Raw genomic sequence first — 23,908 nt, forward strand, 5'->3', positions numbered from 1 at the left:
TTGCCAGAGGGGAACTGGAATCCCCTGGTTGGGCCTGGGTTCTCCTGAGTTTTTTTTTCTCGATTAGAGTTTTGGGTTCCTCGCCACCGTTTGCATACTGTTTTGCACTATTTGCCTGGCTGTGGTGGCTGCTTTAGAATTTTAAAGTTTTACATAATTAATATTGCATATAGGAATTTATAGTCTGTTTAATATTTGACCTGTGTTTCTCTCTCCTTTATCTTAAATGTGTGCTTTCACTGTGCATGCGTGTCTGTGTGTGTGCGTGCGTGTCTGTGTGTGTGCGTGCTTGTCTGTGTGTGTGTGTGTGTGTGTGTGTGTGTGTGCGTGCGTGCGCGTCCGTGTGTGTGTGTCTATGTCTATGTGTGTTAGTACGTGTGCATATTGTGTGTGTGGAGTGTTTTGTAGGTGGGTATGTCTGTCTTCTGTGTTTTCACCTTTTTCTTGTTTTTACAGGTACAACTTTAATTGTTTTGCTTATAGTCAATATGTCTCATGTACAGCTGCTTTGTAACAACGAAAATTGTAATAAGCGATATATAAATAAAGTTGAGTTGAGGACTGTGCCACAAAACGACACAATGTAACTGAGGTGAGCAGAGACGGGTGATAACAGAGAGACAAAGATGGACAGGTGCAAATCACAGAGGGTTTCCCGAAAGGGGGCTGGGAGGGTTGATGGAAGATAGGATGATTACATCACTTTCCCCCCAATAGTACACAATGACACAAATGTGACACACAGGGGACTAAGTGTGTCAGTGCTGCCATTCACAACCTTCAAACTCATAGTGTTGTGTCACCACGCAGGTTGTGTACCCTTTTCAGTTTCAGTATCCGTTTCAAGGTTGCGAAAAAGTTTCTTGTTAAAACGACTTATAGTGGTGCAGGATTCACCGTCTCCGTCTGTATAAAACTTTCTGTGTCTGTCTTCTTTTTCATTTCTGTCTCATTTTATCTTTCTGTCTGTATCTCAACCAACAACATGTAACTTTTGTATATTGGAATGTTTTGTCATTTCTTACTTTTCTCTCTCGCTCGCTTGCTCACTCGCTGGCTGTGTTTGCCTGACCTGCTGATACAGCAGCACACACCAACCTGTCTGTCAAAGCTACCAAACAGGTGGTGCAGTAATGATCTCCCTTACCCCCCAGCCCCCCATAACACACACGCACATACACATCTCGCTGCATGTTTCTTACACACATACATACATATTCCCATGTTTGTTGATTTTAAATGTATTAAATAATGCAGTACATTATGGATCTCCCTGCATACTCGTATACACAGAACTGTGGAACACAGTCTTTTAGAGTTTATTTTAAACCTCACGTCTTTATGTACCCGCTGGCAATATCAATGTTTTTCATAGCTGCTTTTGGCAATACTGTATGCTAATGCATACAGCACTTCAGTTCAAACTTATGTTTTAAGGTTTGATTCAGAGCATTCAATATACTGCACACAGTGTCACACTTCACAATGACATACAGCCTAATAAAAATAAATAAATACAGGCAGCATCCATCTGACAGATTGATCCAGTCCTCATAATATGTCACTGAAGGTCACTGTTTTTTACAAGCTCATCCAGCTACCTATGTGGGTCAAGCTTGACCTTGTCGCCCCAAAAGAGACAGGGACCACCACAAGTTACCCACCCAGTGTCACCCCAATGAATCTATCAGCAGATGCGCACGTGTGTGTGCGTCTGCGTCTGCTGTGAGGGTTCTGAGGGGGCAGGGTGTCGGGTGCTCTTTTGATAGCCCAACACAGTTGGCTCAACTTCTCGGTGTGGGGGTAGAGAGAGATAGAGAGCGAACGAGGTGCACAGGGTAAATCTGCGTGGAGGAAAAGAGGAAGAAACACAGGGCCCTTTTTCTTCCCGGATTCACCTGTGGACGGGAATGAACAAACAGGCAAAAAGGAAGATAAGGAACAGTAGTGTTATCGCGATTTAACGCCTCAAGTTCTGCTCTCGTTTTCCACCTCGACTGCAAGAATCCCTCTCTGTCTCTCTCTCGCTTCACTTTAATCTGTTAAACGTCACTCTGTCAGCCCTCGGGGGAACTCAGCCTGAATCTGTGAGTATTCCCTTTGCATTCATCTTATTGTGTCTATGCATTTTATGTGGGAATATTTGTGTTTCTTTTGTGAAGGCATATCTGTGTGCATTTGGCTTTAAAGACTCTGTTTAAAAGACTACCAGCTGAAGATTTTGTGATCTTCAGTGTTCGAAAGGCCGATTTGTTGCTTGAATAGGTCCACTGGGGGACATAAAGTGAACCTAATACAACTGTCATTTACTCATCTCCTTGTTATACCAAACCTGTATGACTCTGTTTCTTTCGTAAAACACAACCTGTCAACCTCAGTCACTATTTACTTTTACTGGAATAAACAAAGATTAGCAACAGTATTTTAAGTTCTGGGTTTGTAATGACGGAATGTACAAATGTTTTTAATATCAATGAGAGACACACTTTGACGGAATTGAAATCCAGTTCTTGGCAAAATAAATAAAGCCAATTATTTGTGTAACTCAAGCCTGTGCGCATGCACTCGCTCTCATCTGCTCCAACTGTCCGTTTCATCCTCTGCTGCTCAGGCAAACATTCCTCCCATCAGAATACTTTTAAGAAAAGTATCTGTTCAAGTAATGCTGTTTATTGTCTGTTAGAAATAGCTAACTTCTGATTCCTTCTGTCTGTGTCAGTCATAAGCAGAGTCATACGTGTTTCTTTTCCCTGCTGCTCTCTGTCTGTGGCTAGAAAAGTACAGGCCAGATGTCTTTTATCTCTTCTGTGACTTCTCTTTTGCTTTCTCTGTCTTAAGGGAGAGAAGGGATTCAAGAAATCACTTTTAATACCCGCCCTTCAGGAGGAAGCTACATCTTCAAAAGCTCCATCCATTCTTCCTCCTCAGATATCTCCATTATGACCTTGCTGGCATCTGAGAGGTCGTTGCTCATCCGCAATAAGTTCCGCTCCGGTAAGTGCAGAAGATTACTGGAACACATTGGAAGATGTGGGCTGGTTCTTTGTTGCTGTTTGTGAGGTCTAGTTGAGTGTGTGCATGGTTGTGGAGTAACTAACTAGAATTAATGACACAATACACTACATTGTTTATATTAAAGGGATACTCCACCCAAAAATGAAAATTCTGTCATGATTTACTCACCCTGGAGTTGTTACAGACCTGTATAAATTTCTTTGTTCTGTTTAACACAAAGAAAGATATTTTAAAGAATGTTAGCAACTGAGATTTCTGGGGTAGTCCGAAAATGGTAGTCAGAACTGTTTGGTTTCCTAAATTCCTCAAAATATCTTCTTTTGTGTTTAACAGAACAACATATGCAATCATGTATTTCTACTATGATAGTCAATGGTGCCCCAGAAATCTCAGTAGGTAACATTCATCCAAATATCTTTCTTTGTGTTCAACAGAACAAAGAGATTTATACAGATTTGGAACAACTTGAGGATGAGTAATTCATGACAGAATGTTCATTTTTGGGTGGACTGTCTCTTTAAAACTTTTTTTAATAATTGCATCGTTTGTAATCTATATTGTACATGAGAGCTGAGAGTAATAGTGCTGACCCGCCCTGAAGCAAAAGACTGGAGGAATACAACCTTGTGTCTGTGGGTCTTAAAAAGGTTGTTGGCAAGCAGAGGCTGGACTTGTCTGTACATTGGGATCAAAATCGATTGTAAGATGTAGAAAAAATATTCTTGAAAAATCTGAAAAAATAAATAAATTAAACACTGCACAGTCAATGTAGTGTACTCCAATCAATACGTCTGTTTTTGAGTACATCTGCTTTGTAAAATGACACATTCCTGGGTACATTTTTTTCTCACTAATATTAACAGCACATTTTAAATGATGAAATTATCCATGTTTTTCTACTATATTGTCAACTAATTGTTAACACAATTGCAGTGAAATAATAGATAGAAAATGTACAGGTAGAATAATACAACTTTCTAGTATTAATAGAGAAATTATAGAATATAGTAAATATTATAAAGAATATTGTAATGAAACTAAGTATTTCCTACATCCTCAATACATTTCAGTATATAAAAGTTCTTTCTGAAGTTTCATCTCTCGTGCTTCTGTATATCCATATTGTTCAAACATGGCCAGCAGTTCTGTCCTCATTGAAGGACATGTGGACAGTGGACAGATTGTCTTTGTTGCTTCCCATCTGTGGTTGGAACCCCTTCAAAAGCAGTGCCCTCTCTTCTTGGGTTCCCTACAAACATCATGCTGGCAAACTCCTCAGACGAATGAGCAGTCACACTCTTTTGTCATGGAAAGATTCTGCAGTCAAAATTGCTGTAATAAACTTTTTCAACTTTATTATGGCAACAGTTCAATGATTGGATAATGTTGCTAATCCTTTTATTGATCTTTACAAAATCTGTATTTCGCATGCCTCAGAGACTACCTGTTTGAGGCATGCCATTGACAATGCAAAGTAGGTTTTGGATGCCTAGGTTTACGTGCAGAAATTACATAGAGTAACTTTAATGTTTTTAACCCATATTCAGCAGAAACTTTATGTGAATTACTAAAATTACCACTGCTTTTGTGGATAAAATGTTAATAAGTTCATATGTTAAAAATATGTTTTATGTGTCATTGGTGTTTAATTCTTTAAAGGTGTCATGAACTGGCCCTTTTTATTGTTTTATACTGTTGTCTGAGGTCTACTTGTGACGTTCGCGTGGTTCTTACAAAATCAATAAGTAATAGGCTATTTTCTACCCGGATTTTGAGGCCAGCTCGACAAACCCACGGTGTTAATGGGCGTGCCGCATTGAAGACATGGAAGTAAATGCCCACTGCTATGATTGGATAGCAGTTTGCGTAGTAAACTTAGTTGGAGCCTTCTGTGAATTTGGTTAGACACGTAACGTTAGGTTACACAATTTCAGGACATATCAAGCGATCTCTAACAAAGCAACAGTGACGCATTGTACATTGCTGCGCCATTCCTGTCGGATCCAATATTGACGGCATAGCACTGCTTTTTAATCTAGTCTCTCGGCAAATCCAGCGTTGACCTTCACCTTGTTCACAAAGGAATCCGCGGTGAAATAAAGCAAACATCGGTCAAAGTTTTACCGACGTGAGCTGGAACATTTTTTTTTTAAATCCTAATTTTGGAATCCGAAGGAAGGTTATGCAGCAACTGTGTTCTTCCACAACCAGGCACTGCACAATATTTTGCGATCTTTAATGGCATGATTATTGCGTGCTCGCTCTATCTGGTTCCGCGCCACTTGTGTTACTTCAGTACTGTCATGCGCAAACCAGTGGGCGGGGCTAGAGAAGTAGTCGTTGATATTCTTCTGTCGAGGCGGTGTTCAACCATTGATAGGTGCATTCCAGGACCTGCCGTTTGCTGGACCTGGTGTCAATAACAGTTGTAATTTCAGTAACAAGGGTGTTTTCAGTTCTAACACTTACAGGATGTTTGCTTGAATACGATTCCCTCTTATATAACAAAAGCTTGGGTTAAAATTGATGTCTTAATTCATGACACCTTTAAGGAACTGTTTTTCTTCATATTTTTGTAATCAAAAAATCATTTTTTCTTACTATACTGACCCTTTATTATTTATTAGAAGGTATATGGATGTTACAAGTTCTTCATGGTGCCACAAGAGCTAGAACCTCTGTTTTCATAGTACACTGATAAGATCAGAGCATGTGAGTGGAGCTGAGCAGTGAGAATTTCCGCTCCCCGCTCACGTGGGTGTTCGCTCTCCCCGCTCTACCACTCAAAGTCGCACCAGACCGCTCCGCTCAATTCCGCTCCCCGCTCACCTACAATTTCATCCCGCTCCAGTGAAATCGCTCCACGCTCGCTCAAATTTAAACCTTGCCATTTTCAACCGAAGCCTTACCCCTCGTTTACACCGCATGCATCTTCGGCACGTTACGGCTCCGACGTGGCTACCAGAACTGATAGCGGTCATTCTAGTCTATGCTTGTGTAGACGTGCCACGGCACGTTTGCAAAAGCGTCCCAGAAGCGGCTTTCCTCACCGCTTCACTAAAGATAGGCCCGTGGTCTATTTTTGGCGAACCGTAGCGAGACAGAGCGATCGCTCCGGCCTTTGCATAAAAACCCGCTCCGCGCTCCGACTATATTTCGCAAGCTCCACTCACATGCTCTGTCTCAGATTTATCTTTTTACTACAGCAGACCTCTTTACTACTGCCTAAATGTATGTAAAGCTGCTTTGCAGCAATGCAAAATTGTGAAAAGCGCTATGTAAATAAAATTGAATAATGAATTGTTATACAGGCTATGAATGTAAAAAGGGCGGTTGTAGAAATAAAAGGGAAAAAACCACTAAAGATGTCAGAGATAATGTATAACAAATGCCTTAAATTAGGAAAAGGGTATAAAACCATGTGTTTAGGTGTCCCAGAGGGCCCTGTTGGTTCAATTAGCAGGAAGTGGAAGCTTCTTCAAACCGCCCAGACTCTGCCTAGAAAAGGTCATCTTTCTGTGCAAACATGAAGAATAGTCAGAATGGAGAAACAGAATAGAGTAAAATTTCACCATTTAACCATAGCAAAAGCTCGACACAAGTAATACAAAAGTTGTCCTCTCTCTTTGCAGTCTTCAAACAGTATGAAACAGTATCTTCAAACACAGTTAAATGATTTTACACAATATTCTTGATGGAAATCAATAACATACAATAGGTCCTTAAATCTAAAGGTCTGTTTCGAACATTAAAGAGTACATAACTAGGGATTTTTAAAGTCTTACTTTGGTTTATGGAGTGTCCAACAACAAGTTTATGTACATAGAAGGTGTAAATACACTATTATTTCGTAATGATAGGCAGTTATTCCTTACTTCTTGACTGACTCTCAAAAGATTCGTTCCGCGAGTCATCCGTCCAATCCCCTCCTTTCCACGACCGCTATAGCCTAGTGTGATGTGATTGGTCAGATGGTAGTCTGCTGTGATTGGTCTACCTCAAATGAGGCTCACGAGCTACAGTGTTTGGGGGAGAAGAGTGAAGTTTTCGGGGGGAATCCTAGCAAAACATAGGCGGGGACTATATGTAGTGACATAAATCCACGGAGGTTCGCAAATCGGACTAGGGACGACTCGTTTGCGTGATTCAGAGTCGACTCCCTTTTTTACAAGCCAATAACTTGTTTATTCATTCACCTTCGGATTTACAACTTGGTAGACTGCTTACTTTCAAACACAGCAACATTACACACTGCATGAAATGTAATTTTCAAGATATCATGTTATGTACTCTTTAAGTAAATGGCAAACTGCTTTTACACCATAGGCAAAATGATTGATTGCCTTGAGGCATGTAAGATAGGTGGCACTGATTGACAATGCCCACTTTTTAATGCAACTGACTAGCTGATAAGACCCCGACTTTCACCATAGAAAACTTAACAAACCTCCTAGAGCCACAGGCAGGAAAACTGTTTATCTGCTAGCAGTAAAAGCAGTGCCAATAAGCTTGCTGTTGTACTGCTTTAAAAAGATTGCTTCGATAGTTGTTGGACTCATACTTAAAGGAAAGGTTCACCTTCAAAATGAACATTTTGTAATCAGTTATTTACCCTGTTGTGGTTTAAACCTGCGTGATTTTCTTTCCTCCTCAAAACACAAAAGGAGATATTTTGAGAAATGTTGGTAACCAAAAAACTTGGTCCCATTGCTTTCTATTGTATGGACTCAAAATATATTCTTTTGTGTTCTTCAGAAGAAAGAAAGTCATACAGGTTTGAAATGACAAGATGGTGTAAATAATGGCAGAATTTTCATTTTGAATGTGAACTATTACTTAAAAGACACTGGGAGTTAAACAGACCTACGTTATATTTAAAAACACTGCATCATCATTACACAAATAAACATGACATAATGTCAGAATGTTTTCATGCCAGCATACAATTTTAGAAAATAGTATGACTGGTTATGACTGCTGTTTATTGTACTAAGCAAGATTTTTTTGACCTGAAGAGCTATAAAACCACTTGTGAAAACTCTTCTGTTTTGCGTCTTTCTAGTTTTCAAATTTTTCATTTTTTCAAATAAATAAATACAATATTAATTATACTTCTTACTTTTAATTGAAGACTTCCATTTTTGTTTATTTTCAGAATTTAGATTTTGAATCTCCCCCTGCCCTAATTAACAAAATTGTATTAAAACAATTTTCACAATAATGAATGGAAACATACATAAATACATTTCACACTTCTGTGCTTGAATGTTCAAACTGAATCTATGTCCTTACATCAATGCCATGATTTTAGGGTGAAAGAACACTAATCATCATTACTTTAAGTTGCCATGGCACAGTCACAGAATTTTAAATTCCAGTATTCCAATTTGATTTGGCCTGGTGCCACTCAGCATGTCGTGCTCCTCTTCAGTAAAGTAAAAAGAGGAAGAATTTACTTAGCGCAAATGACAGCAAGGAAGGGAGAGGAAGACACACACACACGCACACGCACACACGCACACGCACACACACACACACACACACACACAGAAAGAGAGAGAGTGACAGCTGGAGGGGGGATGGGTAGGATGACAGAAATAGACATTCAGATGGATAAATAGTTACCCCCTTCCACACGTCTACTCTCAGATCTCAAAACTCAGCACAGAGGTGCATCATGGGAAGAGTCACCATACCTCATGACATGAGAAGAGTCACCATACCTCATGACTTCTCTCACTTGACCTAGCTGTAATTCACTCAAGCAAGTGTGTGTGCTTGCCTGTGTGTGTGTGACTGCAATCAGTGATTTCACATTTGTGGGTGATATGAGTAGTGATTGGCGTATGCCAATCTGGCCACATGCTAGAATAGCTTAGAGAATAAGATGTGTTTCTTCGAGTAGATGATTCATGGAAGTAGTTTATGATTATTCACAGACACAGAGTGATACGATTTACTTAGAATGTGATGGACGTGCAGTCATAAAAGCTGTTTGATCCACACAATATAACATGTTATGGTTTTCAGTGTGGGAGCAGTTTTAAAGATGGAGATTAATGAAATGCATGTGTATTTTAAAATAAGCACAATAAATATTATTTCAAATATACTGTGTCTGTTTCTTCAGTTCTGCAATTGAGAATTCAGAATCGCAGACAGCAAAATGAACTCAATGCAGAGTCTGGTAAGTATTTATTAAATTCTGATCATCAGACTTGGCCATCATGAAATGTTCTCCTATATGGGGCTTCTTTGATTTACACTTGAAAATTGCACTGCTCTCTTTATGTCATTTCTGTTCTGAATTACCATTTTATTACAGTTTCCTCTATGTCTCCCCTTTTTTTCGTCTCTCTCTCTCTCTCTCTCTCTCTCTCTCTCTCTCTCTCTCTGTCTCTCTCTCTCTCTCTCTCTCTCTCTCTCTCTGTTCTTCTACTGTAGGAACAAAGACTTCTGCCCCTGACAAAGTTGGGGGAAAAGATGTCAGCAATGGCATGGTGAGACATTGCTTACCTCTGTGCGACTAAAAAAGTTTATGAAATTGAAATAAGATTAACTTCATTACAAGGAGAACTTGTAAATATAAGGTGCTTGCATCTAATGTGGCCCTGGCTCTGACCTGTTCGAACTGTTGCCCTCAGGTAGGCGCTACAGGTGCATAAAGACCAGAACAAATAGATTTAAAAACAGCTTCTTCCCAAAGGCAATAACTCTCACATGCACTGCTTTTAGTCCAATCACCCCAACCCCGGGACTCTCTTTAGTCACAATTAAACACTGTTAAGAACCTCACCTTCTGTGTAAAACCATACATTGTGCAATATTTCATATCAAAATGGGCAATATATATATATATATATATATAGTGTGCAATATTTTTACATATATTTAACATTGTATATACACTGTAAAAAATTGTCCTGTAAAAAAACGGTAATCTACTGGCAGCTGTGGTTGCCAGCTTTATACTGTTAAATAACAGCGGGTTACTGTTATTTGAATTAACAGCATGATACTGTTTTATTAGCTACAGCATACAACTGTTATTTAGCAGCCTGATACTGTTTTAAGAACAGCATACTAATGTTACTTAGCAGCATACAGCTGTTAATTTACATACTAGTCAACTTATTTTAATTGTAATGCAATTATACCCTGCATTTTATATTTGTGGATAAAAAACAAATGAAGCCAACTTATTCTTTTTTCATCTTTTCTTTATTCCTATTCAACATCAGATTTAATATGCTTTGTTTGTTACGCCAAAATGGGCAAAAATACAAGCCATCATTATAATATTTAATGCACAAACTATGGTGCAACAAAAAAGCACCCATAACATATAAAAATACAAAAATGGCTTTCATAAAGCAACTAAACAAAAACAAATAAGACACAATAAGGCATTATAAATGCCTTAACATAAAATACAAATGTAGCTTCAAATCAATGTCACTAAACTAAAACGAAAAAAGTGAATAAAAAATCATTCAATTAAAAAACAAAAAGGTTTAAAGTGATAGTTCGTCAAAAAAATAATAATTATGTCATCATTAGCTCACCCTCTGGTTATTTCAAACTTTTATGACTTTCTTTCTTATGTAGAACACAAAAGAAGATATTTTGAAGAAAGTTGGTAACCGAACAGCGCCGACACCCAATCCCATCTATTGTATGGACAACAAACCAATGCAAGTGAATGGGGGCCGGTTACCAACATTATTGAAAATGTCTTCCTGTGTGTTCTACAGAAAAAAAGAAAGTTATACAGGTTTACAATGACAAGAGGGTGAGTAAATGATGACAGAATTTAAATTTTTGGGTGAACTCTCACTTTAACAAACAAATGAAAACATGGTTTACAACATACAAGCCGGTTAAACAACAGTTAAAAGGTATGTGTCTTGAAGCATTTTGGAGACGTTGCCACAGGTCTTCTGGATTTACTTTGTCTCAGTTTGTTCTGGTTCTTCGTGTCATTTCAGACAGACTGGATGATGATGATGAGATCAGATCTCTATGTGGAGCACTGGCTGTTGTCAGACTCCTTGTGCAAACAAAAAATCTCACTGGATTATTACAATTAATGGCAAAATGAATACTTTTAGTAAACTGATATTTCCTACTGACAGACTACAGCGAAAGATAGAAATAACTGACTTAAAACCATTTTTTAGCTGGTAAAAAAACTAGTGTTCTTATAATTTTGGCCACCTCTGTAAATGGAATCAGACTGCTTTTGGACCAAAAAATCAGTCTTAACCTAATGGTTTCCCTTGTGTCCTTTTTAGAGTTTTAAGGTACCCTTGGAATCTTTATAACGTAGCGGTATTTTTAGACATACTTGATAGCATCAATGATCTATAATAAATCAGTGGGTAACATACTGTATTAAATGGATTTTAAGATAACATCACGATAAAAATCAGGCGAATTTGCAGACAATATAAAATATTTCTCACCTACATGGACCAAAAGTGCACATTAAAAGTGTAACTACACAAAAACAATAATTGATTTAGATCGTTCCCGATTCATCTTTTACACAGATATTAGTAAAACGTACAGTTTGGATTAAATTTAGGGTAATTCTTACCTTTTAGTCACGAGCATTTAAATCTCCTGTTTAAGATAACGCTACCCAGTCACTGTTTCAGAAGTTTTCCGCTAAACAGCATATCTTAGCGTTGTTTTCAGAAATACTTTGCCTGATTAAAACAGGAAATGTTATTAAATAATAAAAACTTCACTGGATATTTAAGATCTAACATTTAATTTAAATATATTACAACCATAGATAAAGGTGCAGACATACCTCATGCTGATAATCCAAAATGGCACAGATAGGAAAATATGGTAGAATGCTGTTAAATAACAGTGACATACTGTGGTTGTTCGAGCACTAACCTGAAGTGAGTAAGTCTTCCCACAATGCACATTATAAAACAGTAACATGCTGCTATTAAACGAAAACAGCATTTTGCTGTTAAATTTCCATGTAAATTAACAGGAATTTTTTACAGTGTAGTACCGTATTTATATTTACAAATGTACATACTCCTCAAGACTGTGAGCCTTATCTGCATATGTTATTCTTTATTCTTTACACTGTTGTTGCAATGTTTGACTATGTTTGACTACACTGAAATGGAGTTGACTTTTTTAATTTCATTGTACATGCGAATATTCTATTCTATTCCAATAGCTTCCATGTTTGGTTGCTCTGATATTCTTTACTCTGGCAATATTTTCTCTGGAGTCTTTTCTATGTGTATGGTTAAAAGAGGGTTCTGATGTAATAAACGAAATACTCCCAAATGCCCAAATTGTTCTGTAATTGACATGAGTGGGTCTTCCACCTTTTTAGCATAATTTAATATTTGTAATTACATGTCTAGTTGCTGTTGCAAACTATTAGTATTAGCCGTGATACATTGTTAGCACAGTTAATTGTGTTTTAGTAAGATAGTAAACAGCAGCTGGTTCAGGATAATTACTGTCAGGATGAACAACTCAGTTGTGGAGTCTCGGATACTTATGGGGGATGCCACTATACAAAAGCGAAAAATTACTTCCATATGGGCCTCTGTTCACGATTCCACCAACTTTACCTCTGTATCTGGGCTGTGAGTCATTCAGAATAGCATTCTGCATTCAGGATGCAAAATTTAAATTTAAATGAGATTAAAATATAGATATAATTAAACTTATATAAAAAGCTCTAAAAGTTTTGAGCTTGAAGGATTAAAACAAGCAGACAGATTTGCTTGAAATATAGACAGTACACATTTTAACAATTGAATGAGTTTTATTGTTATATTTCATAAATAATTTATGAGCCAGGTTAGAAAAATTCTTAAATTCCCCAAATGCCATTAGATGAACTTGCTAAATTTTATCTCAGTAAATGGGTAGTTGACCATATACCGTACATGTGTCCTATGGTGTGGGAGCAAAAACTGTTAAATGGATCATACGACAAGGCTAAAACGAATATTATCATTTGTTTAAGATGTAATGCAATACACGATTTAAGGTTAAAAAACGCTGTATTTTCCACATACCGTGAATGTTTGTATCTTCTCTTTGCCTCTCTGAAACGCGCAGATTTTTTATGAAGCTCATCGCTCTGAAAAGCGAGGTGTGCTATGATTGGCCAGTTAACCAGTGCGTAGTGATTGGTCAAATACTGCAGGCGTGTGACGTAAATGTAACGCCTCTTACCATATTTGGAACATCAGGTTCCAAAGCAATTGTACTGACAGGTACGCCCACGTTACTTGCATATACATTTGGGCGGTCTTAGTTAAATCATACCACAAACTGACGTAGATTTGTGGGGGTGTGGTTACACGAGGCGTTTCAGGCAGGTCTGGGTGAGCATTCTCTTTTAGATAGAATGCATCTTTTGTTCCGACACTTTAATTTTTGCAATTTTACGTGTCTAATACATGCATGGGCAACTTATAACACACCAAAGACACAGTTTAAGACTATATTATCTTATATTATTAATTTTTATATTTATAATATAAAATACCAGTGAAGATAAATATCTCTTATGCTAGTTTTTTTTCTAGATTTTTGCATTCACACCATAGGACACCTTACACAACCACCCACTTTCTTTGCTTTCAGTTCAAATTCCTGTGTGGTGTCTTTCAATTAAAATAAGGGATTTGTTGACATTTATTGAACTGATATTATCATTGCAGCACAAGACAAAGAATGGCACTGCTCAGAAGTCACCCCCTAGTGGCGTAACAGCTCAAACTGCACCAGGTGATGCATCATTCACATCCATTGAGTTTCCCAATATGTCTTGACCTTCAATTTGTAAAGACTTTCCCAACGCATGTACTGAACGAAACCCTAACCTTAAAGCAGAAATGAGTGGTTTGTCCATTAGCTATTCATGAACCTACTGGTCTCCATTCATCAGACACTCCTTTGTGTTCGCAAGTAATTCAGCTGAAGGTCCTTCAGTACTGCATGTATTATCAGAAGGCCTCTGAGTGTCTGAATTGGATTACCTATAACAACAAATTCTTTTGTAAAAAAAAATCATTCATACAGGCTTTCATATGGCTTAAAAATATATATTTCCGTGCTCTCTTATTATAAAACAGAGCAATTGATTTGCCATTCAAATTCCCCATCTTCTTTCTCTATTCATTAGTTATCTCTCTGAAGTTCCCTCTCTCTCTATGTTTTTTCTATGTCTCTCTCTCTCACAGACAGGGGTTATGGTGCTGCTCACAGGCAGAAGAAGGCTCGCCTGGCTGAGGATCGGAGTGAGAAAATCCAGAGACGGCCTGGAACACTTGAACTCCTGCAGAGGCTGCCTCTAGAGAATAGTGAGTTACTTAAAATAACTTAAAAAGATGCCTAACATGAACTCAAACCTCCTCAATACACATACTGTAGACAAACACACACAAACACACTGTTAATTCCACTGACCAAAAGACGCATGCCGACTTAATGCTGTGACACACCTCTCTGCCCACACATGTGACTTCCCATTCATCTTCAGATCAACAGTCTATTGCACAGCAAAGTATTTGCACATTAACCAAACATTTGTGCTACCATACCAGTCACTATATCAATACACAGGCGTAGAGATGTACAAGCACAAGGTACTGTATATCATAGTAAAGTGTTATTCTGTGCTCATGACAAATTTTTTCTTACTGTAAATTATGTACCATTAATTTAACATTTATTTATAATAATATATAATATTTTATAACATGAATTTTATAAATATAATTTGTAATGATATATAATAGTTATAACTTTTTATACCTTAAATACATTGATATTAAAGTTCAGTAAGTAAAACATTTTTAACAATTTTCATAGAAGACTAAGATTTCTGAACATTCATTATGTCCTTATAGATTACTTCACAGAGTGTGTTAAAACCTATTAAACTCATTTTATATAAGAAAACTATACTCAGAATTGTTACAGATTGTTTACACTGTTAATGGTTTTAATTTCTCCTTGCCTTTGCCTCAGCTCCTTCGTTGCCATCAGACGTCTTTGAAGATGACCGCTCCTCCTCTTCCTCTGCATCTCCTGAGCAACTCGGGATGCACCAGTCGCCTTGCTTCTCATCATCACCTGAGCTAGCCGGTGACCAGTCACTTAGTGATGTGTCACCTGTTGCTACACCCATCAGCCCAAACAGTGTACAGGTAAAGATGTTTTAGGAGGTATAAAACACAGTTACATTATCGGACTGTGTTTGTTGATGCAGTACTTTGTGTATCTTCTTCAGTTTAAAGATTGTATAAGTATTTGAATGTTAACGTCTATGCCAGTCTAAAATACACTGTGGCACTATCAAATACATGATTGTTTGAGTATTTCAACCAGCCGGATGTAGCAACATTGGTTTAACAGATGGCATAAGTTTTCAAACAAAGGCAAATGTTGTGGTGACTTGTTTTAAACTTAAAAAACGAACTGAGAGAAATAAAGTAATTGTTTAGTTGTGAATCTAAACTCAGTTTCTAAATATGGAATATGGTTGTTCCACATTTTCACCACTGTGAACCTATCTTTTAAAAACAGTGTAGGTTGGCATTGCTCCCGGCAACCGAGTGCATCAGCCAGCCAATGACCATGACAGTAACAGGGTCAAACCCTATATCAATCACTGGGAGACCCAAAGGGATGCACATGCCCTCCCAGACCCCACCACTGCTGCCAAAGGTACAAAATCACAGAGATTGAAAAACAATTTACTTCTCAATTTGTTTCAGCTTTTATTATGTCTCTCATTTGTATACCTCCAAGACAGCACAGCCTTCGGCTCCGCCATCTCATTCCATTCTGGGTGGGTCCTTAACCTCATCCCGTCCACCTCGCCCACGAAAGCCTCGTGATTCAAAACCCAAAATGAGGAAGCTGAAATACCATCAGTACATTCCCCCTGATCAAAGGGGTGGGACCGGAGGCGGGGCTGGGAACACTTCGCAAAAGAATAACAACAGTCAAACTGATACTTCTTATTCCCAACTTATGCAGCAACAGCAGGTGTTCCTACAACTGCAAATACTTAACCAGCAACAACAGCTCACTGTGACAAACAGGTAAATCACAAAACAACCATAATGCAAAAAATACAGCAAAACAATAATGTAAACATACTCTGTGTCCCTTAAAATGTCCAAATGTCAGATCAAGAAATATTCACAAAGTTCTATTACATCTCCAAACAATAGTGAGAATCAGGTGAAGCTTTCTGGAACCACACCTCAAAGCTCCCCTCAGTCTGGAACACCATCAACAAACCCCTCAACCCCTGATACAAGTCCCATCCATCAGGCTGAGTTACTCCTCACCAACCTCGATGACCTAACAGTAAGATTTCACTATGATAAAATAAATATTTCTCAAAGGTTGAGCACAACTTTGTAGAGAACATTTAAAGGTCCAGTTGAACGCGCAGTTTCTGCCAATCTCATATTAATCTTGAGCACCTATGAAGTAGTATTGCATACTTCGTATCTTCGAAGAGTATTTCGTTTGATCACATTTAGAAAAGATAGATACAGCTGTATCACAGCGTGATTTTCAGGGAGAATTGCCCAATAAGGGACTAAGAAAAGTTGTTACATAACAGTTTTTCATGTTCGAAAACAACTTTCCGAAACCTATACGAACCTTGGGGGAATGTATCGAGCACAGAAATACTACGTAATACGTCCAACTCATTTTTTGACAAGTTGACCATGTTAAGCATGAGAAGCCAGCACGTTTAACATTGTAAAGAAGTCAGAATGCGTGAAACAGCATTAAATCCCCTCTTTAATGTACGCAATATTTCTTCTTTCTCAGGTTTCGGTACTCCGTCAGCAGTTGAGAAAACGTGGACTTCCTGTTTCTGGCACCAAACCTGCACTGCTGGAGAGACTCCGCCCTTTCCAGATGCCACGCCCTACATTAACTCCTGCTCCACTTTGCCAGCTTGGTGCCACACTAAAACCCTCTCACCCTGACAGCCTCAGCATGATCCCCAACAGTGTAGACACCTCCGCAAGCCTGACTCAGATGTACATCCATCCCTCGGGTTTAGCAGAACAAAGCTTGGCTATTGATAGTTACCTCACTTCTTCTTCTGCTGGCTCAAGCCCCAGCTTACATACATCTTCCTCTCCAATGCCTTTGGGTGCCACGTGGAGGCCTAGCCAGGCAGTCGATGAGCTTAATGTGGAGCTAGAAATACGAGAGAGGATGAGGAGCAGACAAAGAGAAGGAGCAGAAGACACTCAGGTAAATAGCTTTGGGCAACACGAGTTTGAGCTTTACACCTTGCTGAAAAATCCTTGCAATCCACCATAAAACATTGCATAAAAATTGCATTAAAGGTCCAGTGCAAAGGTGAGGTTGCGAATTGCAACCAACGGCTTACTCCACCCCTCCCCCTCTCTTTCGAAGCACTACGGTGGCTGACACAGAACTAAGATGTCATCACGTTTTTGCTTCTTTGCCAAAGGAGATAACGTATTTACGAAACGTGCAGTGTGTCCATTTAGGGCTACTGTAGAAACAACATGGTGAATTACATGCAAGGGACTCACGGTGTATATAGATAGAAATAGCTCATTCTAATGTAATAAAAACATAACACTTCGTTATGTAACGTCTTTGTACACCTCTGAAGACATAGTATTCTGAAGACATGTATATTATATTGCTGTCAGATCCTCAAAAAAAATTACACATTGGACCTTTAAGATATTTGAATGAGCTATAATTTGTTGCATTTTCTTTGATTTTCTATCTGATATATTGTGTTTTGTTACACTTTTTATTTGTTGTAAATTGATTTGGTCATAAGTACTTCAAGTACAGTATCTAAAATACTATTTGATTCCTTCTCCAGCCAGGGGGTGTTTCCCTGCATCCATTCCTGCAACAGGACTCAGGATGCAGCAGAGGAACACCAGACACAGGTGGACAGGAAATGCACTTTGCGTACTGCAGTGGGAATGTGAAAGTACGTACTTCAAGCATTTTGCAAGATAGTATATCGCAACACACCAGCAATACTGTTGCGCAAGCAGTTGAGAGCTATGCTAGCCCAAAAAGCATGCATGCCATTGAGCTTAATAGCATTCCTATGATTTATTTCTAATATTAGATAAACTGCTCTCAGCTCTGCGATGTGATCGGTCAAGACTTTGATTTGCCCATGCAAATCACAGCTAGTCCAGCACAAGCCTCACTGACCGTTCGCAGTTTAGAGGAGGAGCTCCAGGAGGCTATTCAAAGAGTGCAGGTGTGTGTATTTGGGTGTGTGTGTGCTGTCTGCTCTTCATGCCACTATTGATGTATTGAATGCTGTCCATCAACAATGAGAACTAAGTGTATGACTTTCTGTCTACTCTTTCTTTCACCATGCAAGATGGACCCTGCTCAATCCATAGATGACATTCTGGAAGATACTATTGTTTGTACAGGTAAAGAAAATTTGTGACCCATGAACATTCCGACATGCCGGTCATTGGCAAATAGGTTTTCTTAACATTCCAAACACAATTTCACGTTCTTATCTTTCAGATAACACTTCTCCCATCACAGATCTCCAATCAACCACTACTGTCCTTTCAGGCTCCTCCCCTGCCCCACAGCTCGACCAATCACAGTCCGCCAAATGTCAAAAAGATGACAACTTCCTTTCCTCTCCTCTGTGCTCCTCGCTTCTTCTGGAGCTTCCTCCTTCGCCTAGCAACGTTCCACCCCTCGCTTCAACCCCAGCTCCGCTTCCTCCTCCTCTCTGCACCACTCCACCATCCAAATCAAGAAAGAGAAGGTCAGAGGTTCCCGCTTTTGACCCTGCCGATTGGCTGGAGTCTTTAACCTCTGGCCTACACCCGCCCACACCCCCCATTGCTCCATTTCTGGAGAGCGACTTTGGCCTTGACTCAGACCTTAACGTCAACAGAGTCCTCGACCTGATGGTGGAGCAGTGGTGAGGAAAGGGCTAAGTGTGCGTCCGTATGTGCGTACTGTATGTCTAATTGGATGCATGATTGGAAATTAACCACCTTTCAAAACGCGCACCCCAGAGAGGTGACCCCCATATCCTCTCGTTCACTCTTCCATTTCTGCATCCATCCATCTCTGTCAACCGATGTGACCAAACAGACCTGACTGGTGATGACTGCTAAGCTCTACTCCACGCAATGTCGAGAGAAAGAGACGAGAGAGAAATATAGAGAGAAAGATGCTTTGGTACCTTGTTCAGAAAGATCCACAAATCTTTGAGCATGTGCACATATACCACACTTCCACTATGACTTGTATTTTTATAAAAACATACAAACCAAAAATAAACACAAAAAAGTGGGTTTCCCCACTGGTTCGCCTCTTGCCTCGGTGCCAGACAAAGTGTCGGCATGTGGCAACCGCGTGGAGCAGCGGGAGTATCAAACAATCTGTGTGTTTTTGCAGGGAAGCGTATATGCGCTCCCTGCGTGTGTGACTACGCTTTTCTTGGCTGCTTTAACACTATGTGTTGTTTGTGTTGGCATCTTTCAATGCAACATAATTCAGGTGCCTAAAGCACCCAAATGCACTTGTTTCTGTTTATACTGGTGTACATTTTTTCTTCCATTACTTTCAGTTACACACTGTTAGCATCAGGTGATATTCAGCTTTATCTGAACTACTGGTGCTGGTGGTAACTGAAAAGCATTGGCTCCTCTAAACATTTGAGGGCAGAAAAACCTTTACTACCTTTAAGCATCAATAGTGCAAACAAATACTGGTCTAAGGCCAACACCGAATGTAATTAAGTAGGACATTTTTAAGTGTTTTGAGCAGATTTATCTCACCTATCCAAACAGTGTGTACAAGTAGTGATCTTTCAATCTTTAATGGGACCCATGCAACATTGTCTATCATTGCTGTTTACATGGATTTAAATTTTTGTCCGCCCGTTGTTGGTTTACTTCTCTGAACAAGTACATTACTAAAATGCATCCAAGAAAGATCACAATGATGCAACAAATGTCCAGAATGTTGTGAAAATGTGAAACTCTTTTTTTCTGTCACAGTCTTATATGTGAAAGTTATTGTGCTAGGACAATGTGTTTGATAATCAAATATATTGTCTTGAGTTCAGTATGCAGTCAAGTGTTGTGTTGGAGAATCACAGCATTTGTGCTGCTGGACCTTTAAGGTTCTCAAATGAGTTGGACTTAAGTCCTAAGAAAGTGTTTTTCTATTTTATTTTAATTTAACCCCACAGCACACAACTATTGTTACTTTTAAGCTTACATGTTGTGTTAAAGTAAAAAAATGACCAACCAATCAAAAGCCAATTTAATATATTCATTCAGATATGTTCATTGATATATAGTATTTATAAAATAATTTATTGTACCTCTGTCATCCATTCACATTAAAGCCACATTGTAAACTTAAAAAAGTTAAATTAAAGTCTTAATTGATTTTCCCACCTGTATTTTTCATTGTCGTTTTTCATCAGTATTCTACCCGTGAAAGCATTATTCTCAGATGAATGGAATTTTAAGTTTTGTTGGTTAGCAAGCTTGGCACACTGTATAAATGACAGATGTATCTTGAAAGTAACATCATTGTATTTTTATTGCTCAAAGTGGTCAGGGTGAGCTTTAAACGAACTCTAAAAGCTCCCTTGACGACCTCTCGGTGAATAATTTCCCAGCTGTAGCGTCAGCAATAAAGTGGCACCTATTTTCTTTTATCTACTCATTTTCTTTATCTATCAGTCTGTTCCCCACAGGAGTGGTGAGCATCAGCTGAGCAATTGCCTTCCGTTCTTTGAAATTCTTTAATTTCCAATAAAATCTACATTTGTGGATTGCTGGAATGTAGTTGGAGCTTGATTATTTCTTTGTCTAGATCAGACCTGAACGGCAAATTATTTGAACAGAAATAGTTTTAAAAACCCAAGTACCTGCTCAAAATTAAAAAGGTGGGAATGAGAAATATAGCTCAGGCATGTGGTGCCGTATGAAAAATCTGCTTCCAGAATTTTAATACACTCAAGAATGATCACAAGAATTAACAGAAGCTGATTACCGATTCAGTGATCCTAATAAACACAGTTTACACAACCATGCATTATTCATATTTGTTAACTTTTCCAAAGTAGAAGTTCAGCTTCTCCGTGCTTTAATTACTTGAATGTATTAATTAGGTCGCTCAGAATGTTTGACACGGGCTATGAGCTCACTAACACAACATGACAAATTCAATATACACTGTGATCGAGGAAAATATTGGTGGCAGCTTATAAGGGGCGCTGACATGAGATTATGATTTATTAAAGGTGAGAAAAATGTGTCCCCTCAAAAAGGATTCATGAATATTGTTGCTCCTGTGATGCTGGTGGTGTTTTAATTTGCATTTCCTCGCAATCCAGCATTATTTTTTGTTGTGTATCTTTCTGCAAAAGGTTCACATCCATATTTTATGAAGAAAGATATTATAAAAACTATAATCCTTTGATATTGTTTTTTGAATAGTGTAAACACAGTGGATCTGTTGTGCCATCAAAACATTGCTCTGTTGTAAATAGCATCCTGGCCCGACAGAGCAACATTGGCCCAGCCAAATGATTTTCCCCAACCAATGTCAGGTGGGAGCAGTTTTTGGGAGTCCTGTTTGAAAACAAATATTTTTTACAAAGCTTTTCATCATTTTACAATTTAATTTGGTCCCTATATGGAAATGCAAAATTATGTGTAAAATCTATGTAAAATTAAACAGCTAACAAAAAGCGATTTATATTTTATTAAAGCAACACTATATAATGTCTCAAAAATTATTTTAATGGTAGAACAATTCTTAACCGGACGAATTCTACTGCCTTTGATTTTGCTACCTGAGCAGCCTCATAGCGGCTACAACCACACTGTAATTTATGTGTTCGGGTCGGTACACACAGCCCCGCACATCAAGTTTCCAAACAACATTTCTGCATTCGTTATATCGTTTCTGCTCCATCAGCTTAGTCAACAAATTCACGTGTATTCCCCACGGGGAAGCTTATATGCAACAGTGTTTAAGACACTTATCAACCACATGGGGGAACCCGTGAGCAAATGTTCCAAAGTGTTGCTTTAATAGCAAAAATAATTACTGAATAAATAACAGAATGGCTGTTTTGCAATTCCAAGAACACAAAGAACAGACGTGTGTTCTTGTGGAGACCGGTCTTGCGAGGCAGCCTCGGAAGAATGAACATGGATGGACGCGCCGCAGTGACTTCTGGGACTTCAAGCGGATTCCGTACACTGTAAAAAATGATTTGTTGTTTTTTGTTGTTTCAACTTAAAAAAATAAGTTACCTGGTTGCATTAAAATTTTAAGTTAGTTCAACTTAAAAATATTAGTTCACTTAATGAATTTGTTGCAAACTCGTTGTGTTGACTAATATTTTTAAGTTGAACTAACTTAAAATTTTAAGGCAACCAGGTAACTTATTTTTTTTAAGTTGAAACAACAAAAAACAACAAATCATTTTTTACAGTGTAGGCGCATACGATGCATCCTTGATATCAAGAACACATCCGGGTACTTTCATGCATTCTCTGTTCTTGTGTTCTTGAGTATTGGAACTGGACTTTGACGTTATTGATGACGTAGAGCGAGAACAAGAGGACACAAGACCGCTGAAGAATGCATATTGAGAAACGACCCATGTCTGATTTGTGGCTGGTAGTTCACATATCAGAACAAACTGAAAGAGAAGACTTTATAACAGGGGTCTTCAACTACTTTTCTTTGAGGGCCAGATTCCAAAAGTATAAATAGGATGCGGGACAGTTTTTTTTTTACTATATCCTCATTTCCTTTGTTATTTATTGCATTTTGTTCCTTTTATACTGTTTTTGTTTCTGTTACTTACAGGTCATACTGTATATTAAACATGCACACAAATATTGCATCCAGTATTTTTGCCTTTTCATGATATTTAATTAAAATGATCTTTTTAGTTTTATTTTATATTCCTACCCAAAAATGAAACTGCTGTTAATTTACTAACCCCCAGTACATCCACGATGTGTGTGGCATTGGTTTTCAAGAAGTTATTTATGAAGATATTTAGTTGAATTATTACAGTCAAACGCTAAAAAAACAACGCTAATACATTCAGCACAATAGTAATCCCTGCCCCTTGTGACTGGCGTCTTATGTAAAGCGAATCAATTGATCTGTGCAAGAAACTGAATGCTATTATCCCATCTTCGGGTGAAATCAATCGCATTCATGTGCCTCACGCACTTAGAAGGGCAGATCCTTTGTAGTGCAGATCCTTTGTAGTGCGAGTTCTGGAGGGAGATGAACAGCTGTTTTTCGTAAATATAGCCGTTTAAAATCATACATAATGAACGCAGCAATAAAAACAACAGTTTTTCCGTTATCTGAGCAACCGTTCACGTACCCTTCCTGCCGTTACTTTCAAGGGCACAAGACACGTTTTGGAACGTGACCTATCGCGTGCGCAAACCGATTTCCGGTGGCTGTGGATTGCCGGTTATAACGTTGTAAATAACAAAGTTTCTTGGACAGACCGATCAAAGGGCTTTGTTGGACGTCAGTGTATCGTTGTGAGCCGCGGGAATTACTTTTGTATTGAATGCAAGTTAACGTTAGCAGCGTTTTGGACTTTCAAAGATGTGGCGTCAGGACGTGCATTTCTTAAAGCACACAGTGTCAGGGTCGGTGGACAGAACCCAAACGCAGGCAGGTGAAGGGTTAAACAGAAAGACTTTAAATGATAACAGGACCAAAAAACCCACGATGGGGAAAACGGTACTAAACAAAACAAGTAAACAAACTAACATAATTCCCGCAACGGGAATAAAACAAACACGAT

General features: G+C 38.5%; 1 protein-coding gene across 2 annotated transcripts; it reads left to right on the top strand.

Annotated features, from left to right (window-relative positions):
• The first annotated feature begins 1,806 nt into the window (after positions 1-1,806).
• si:dkeyp-69b9.3 (myocardin) lies at positions 1,807-20,497 on the top strand. Of its 2 annotated transcripts, none has more exons than XM_057340230.1 (15): positions 1,807-2,087; positions 2,839-2,994; positions 9,146-9,202; positions 9,460-9,515; positions 13,734-13,800; positions 14,256-14,375; positions 15,046-15,224; positions 15,604-15,744; positions 15,829-16,124; positions 16,257-16,395; positions 16,873-17,307; positions 17,921-18,034; positions 18,179-18,316; positions 18,443-18,497; positions 18,598-20,497. In XM_057340230.1, exons 2-15 carry the CDS (start codon positions 2,940-2,942, stop codon positions 19,011-19,013), a joined length of 2,268 nt encoding a protein of 755 aa, XP_057196213.1. In that variant the 5' UTR covers positions 1,807-2,087; positions 2,839-2,939; the 3' UTR covers positions 19,014-20,497. The 2 variants fall into 2 exon arrangements, with proteins under 2 accessions (XP_057196213.1, XP_057196214.1); XM_057340231.1 differs by having other exon boundaries at positions 18,194-18,316.
• The last annotated feature ends 3,411 nt before the right edge of the window (positions 20,498-23,908 follow it).

The sequence above is a fragment of the Triplophysa rosa genome, linkage group LG8 (assembly GCF_024868665.1).
Source record: "Triplophysa rosa linkage group LG8, Trosa_1v2, whole genome shotgun sequence".
In the NCBI taxonomy this organism is placed as follows: Eukaryota; Metazoa; Chordata; class Actinopteri; order Cypriniformes; family Nemacheilidae; genus Triplophysa; species Triplophysa rosa.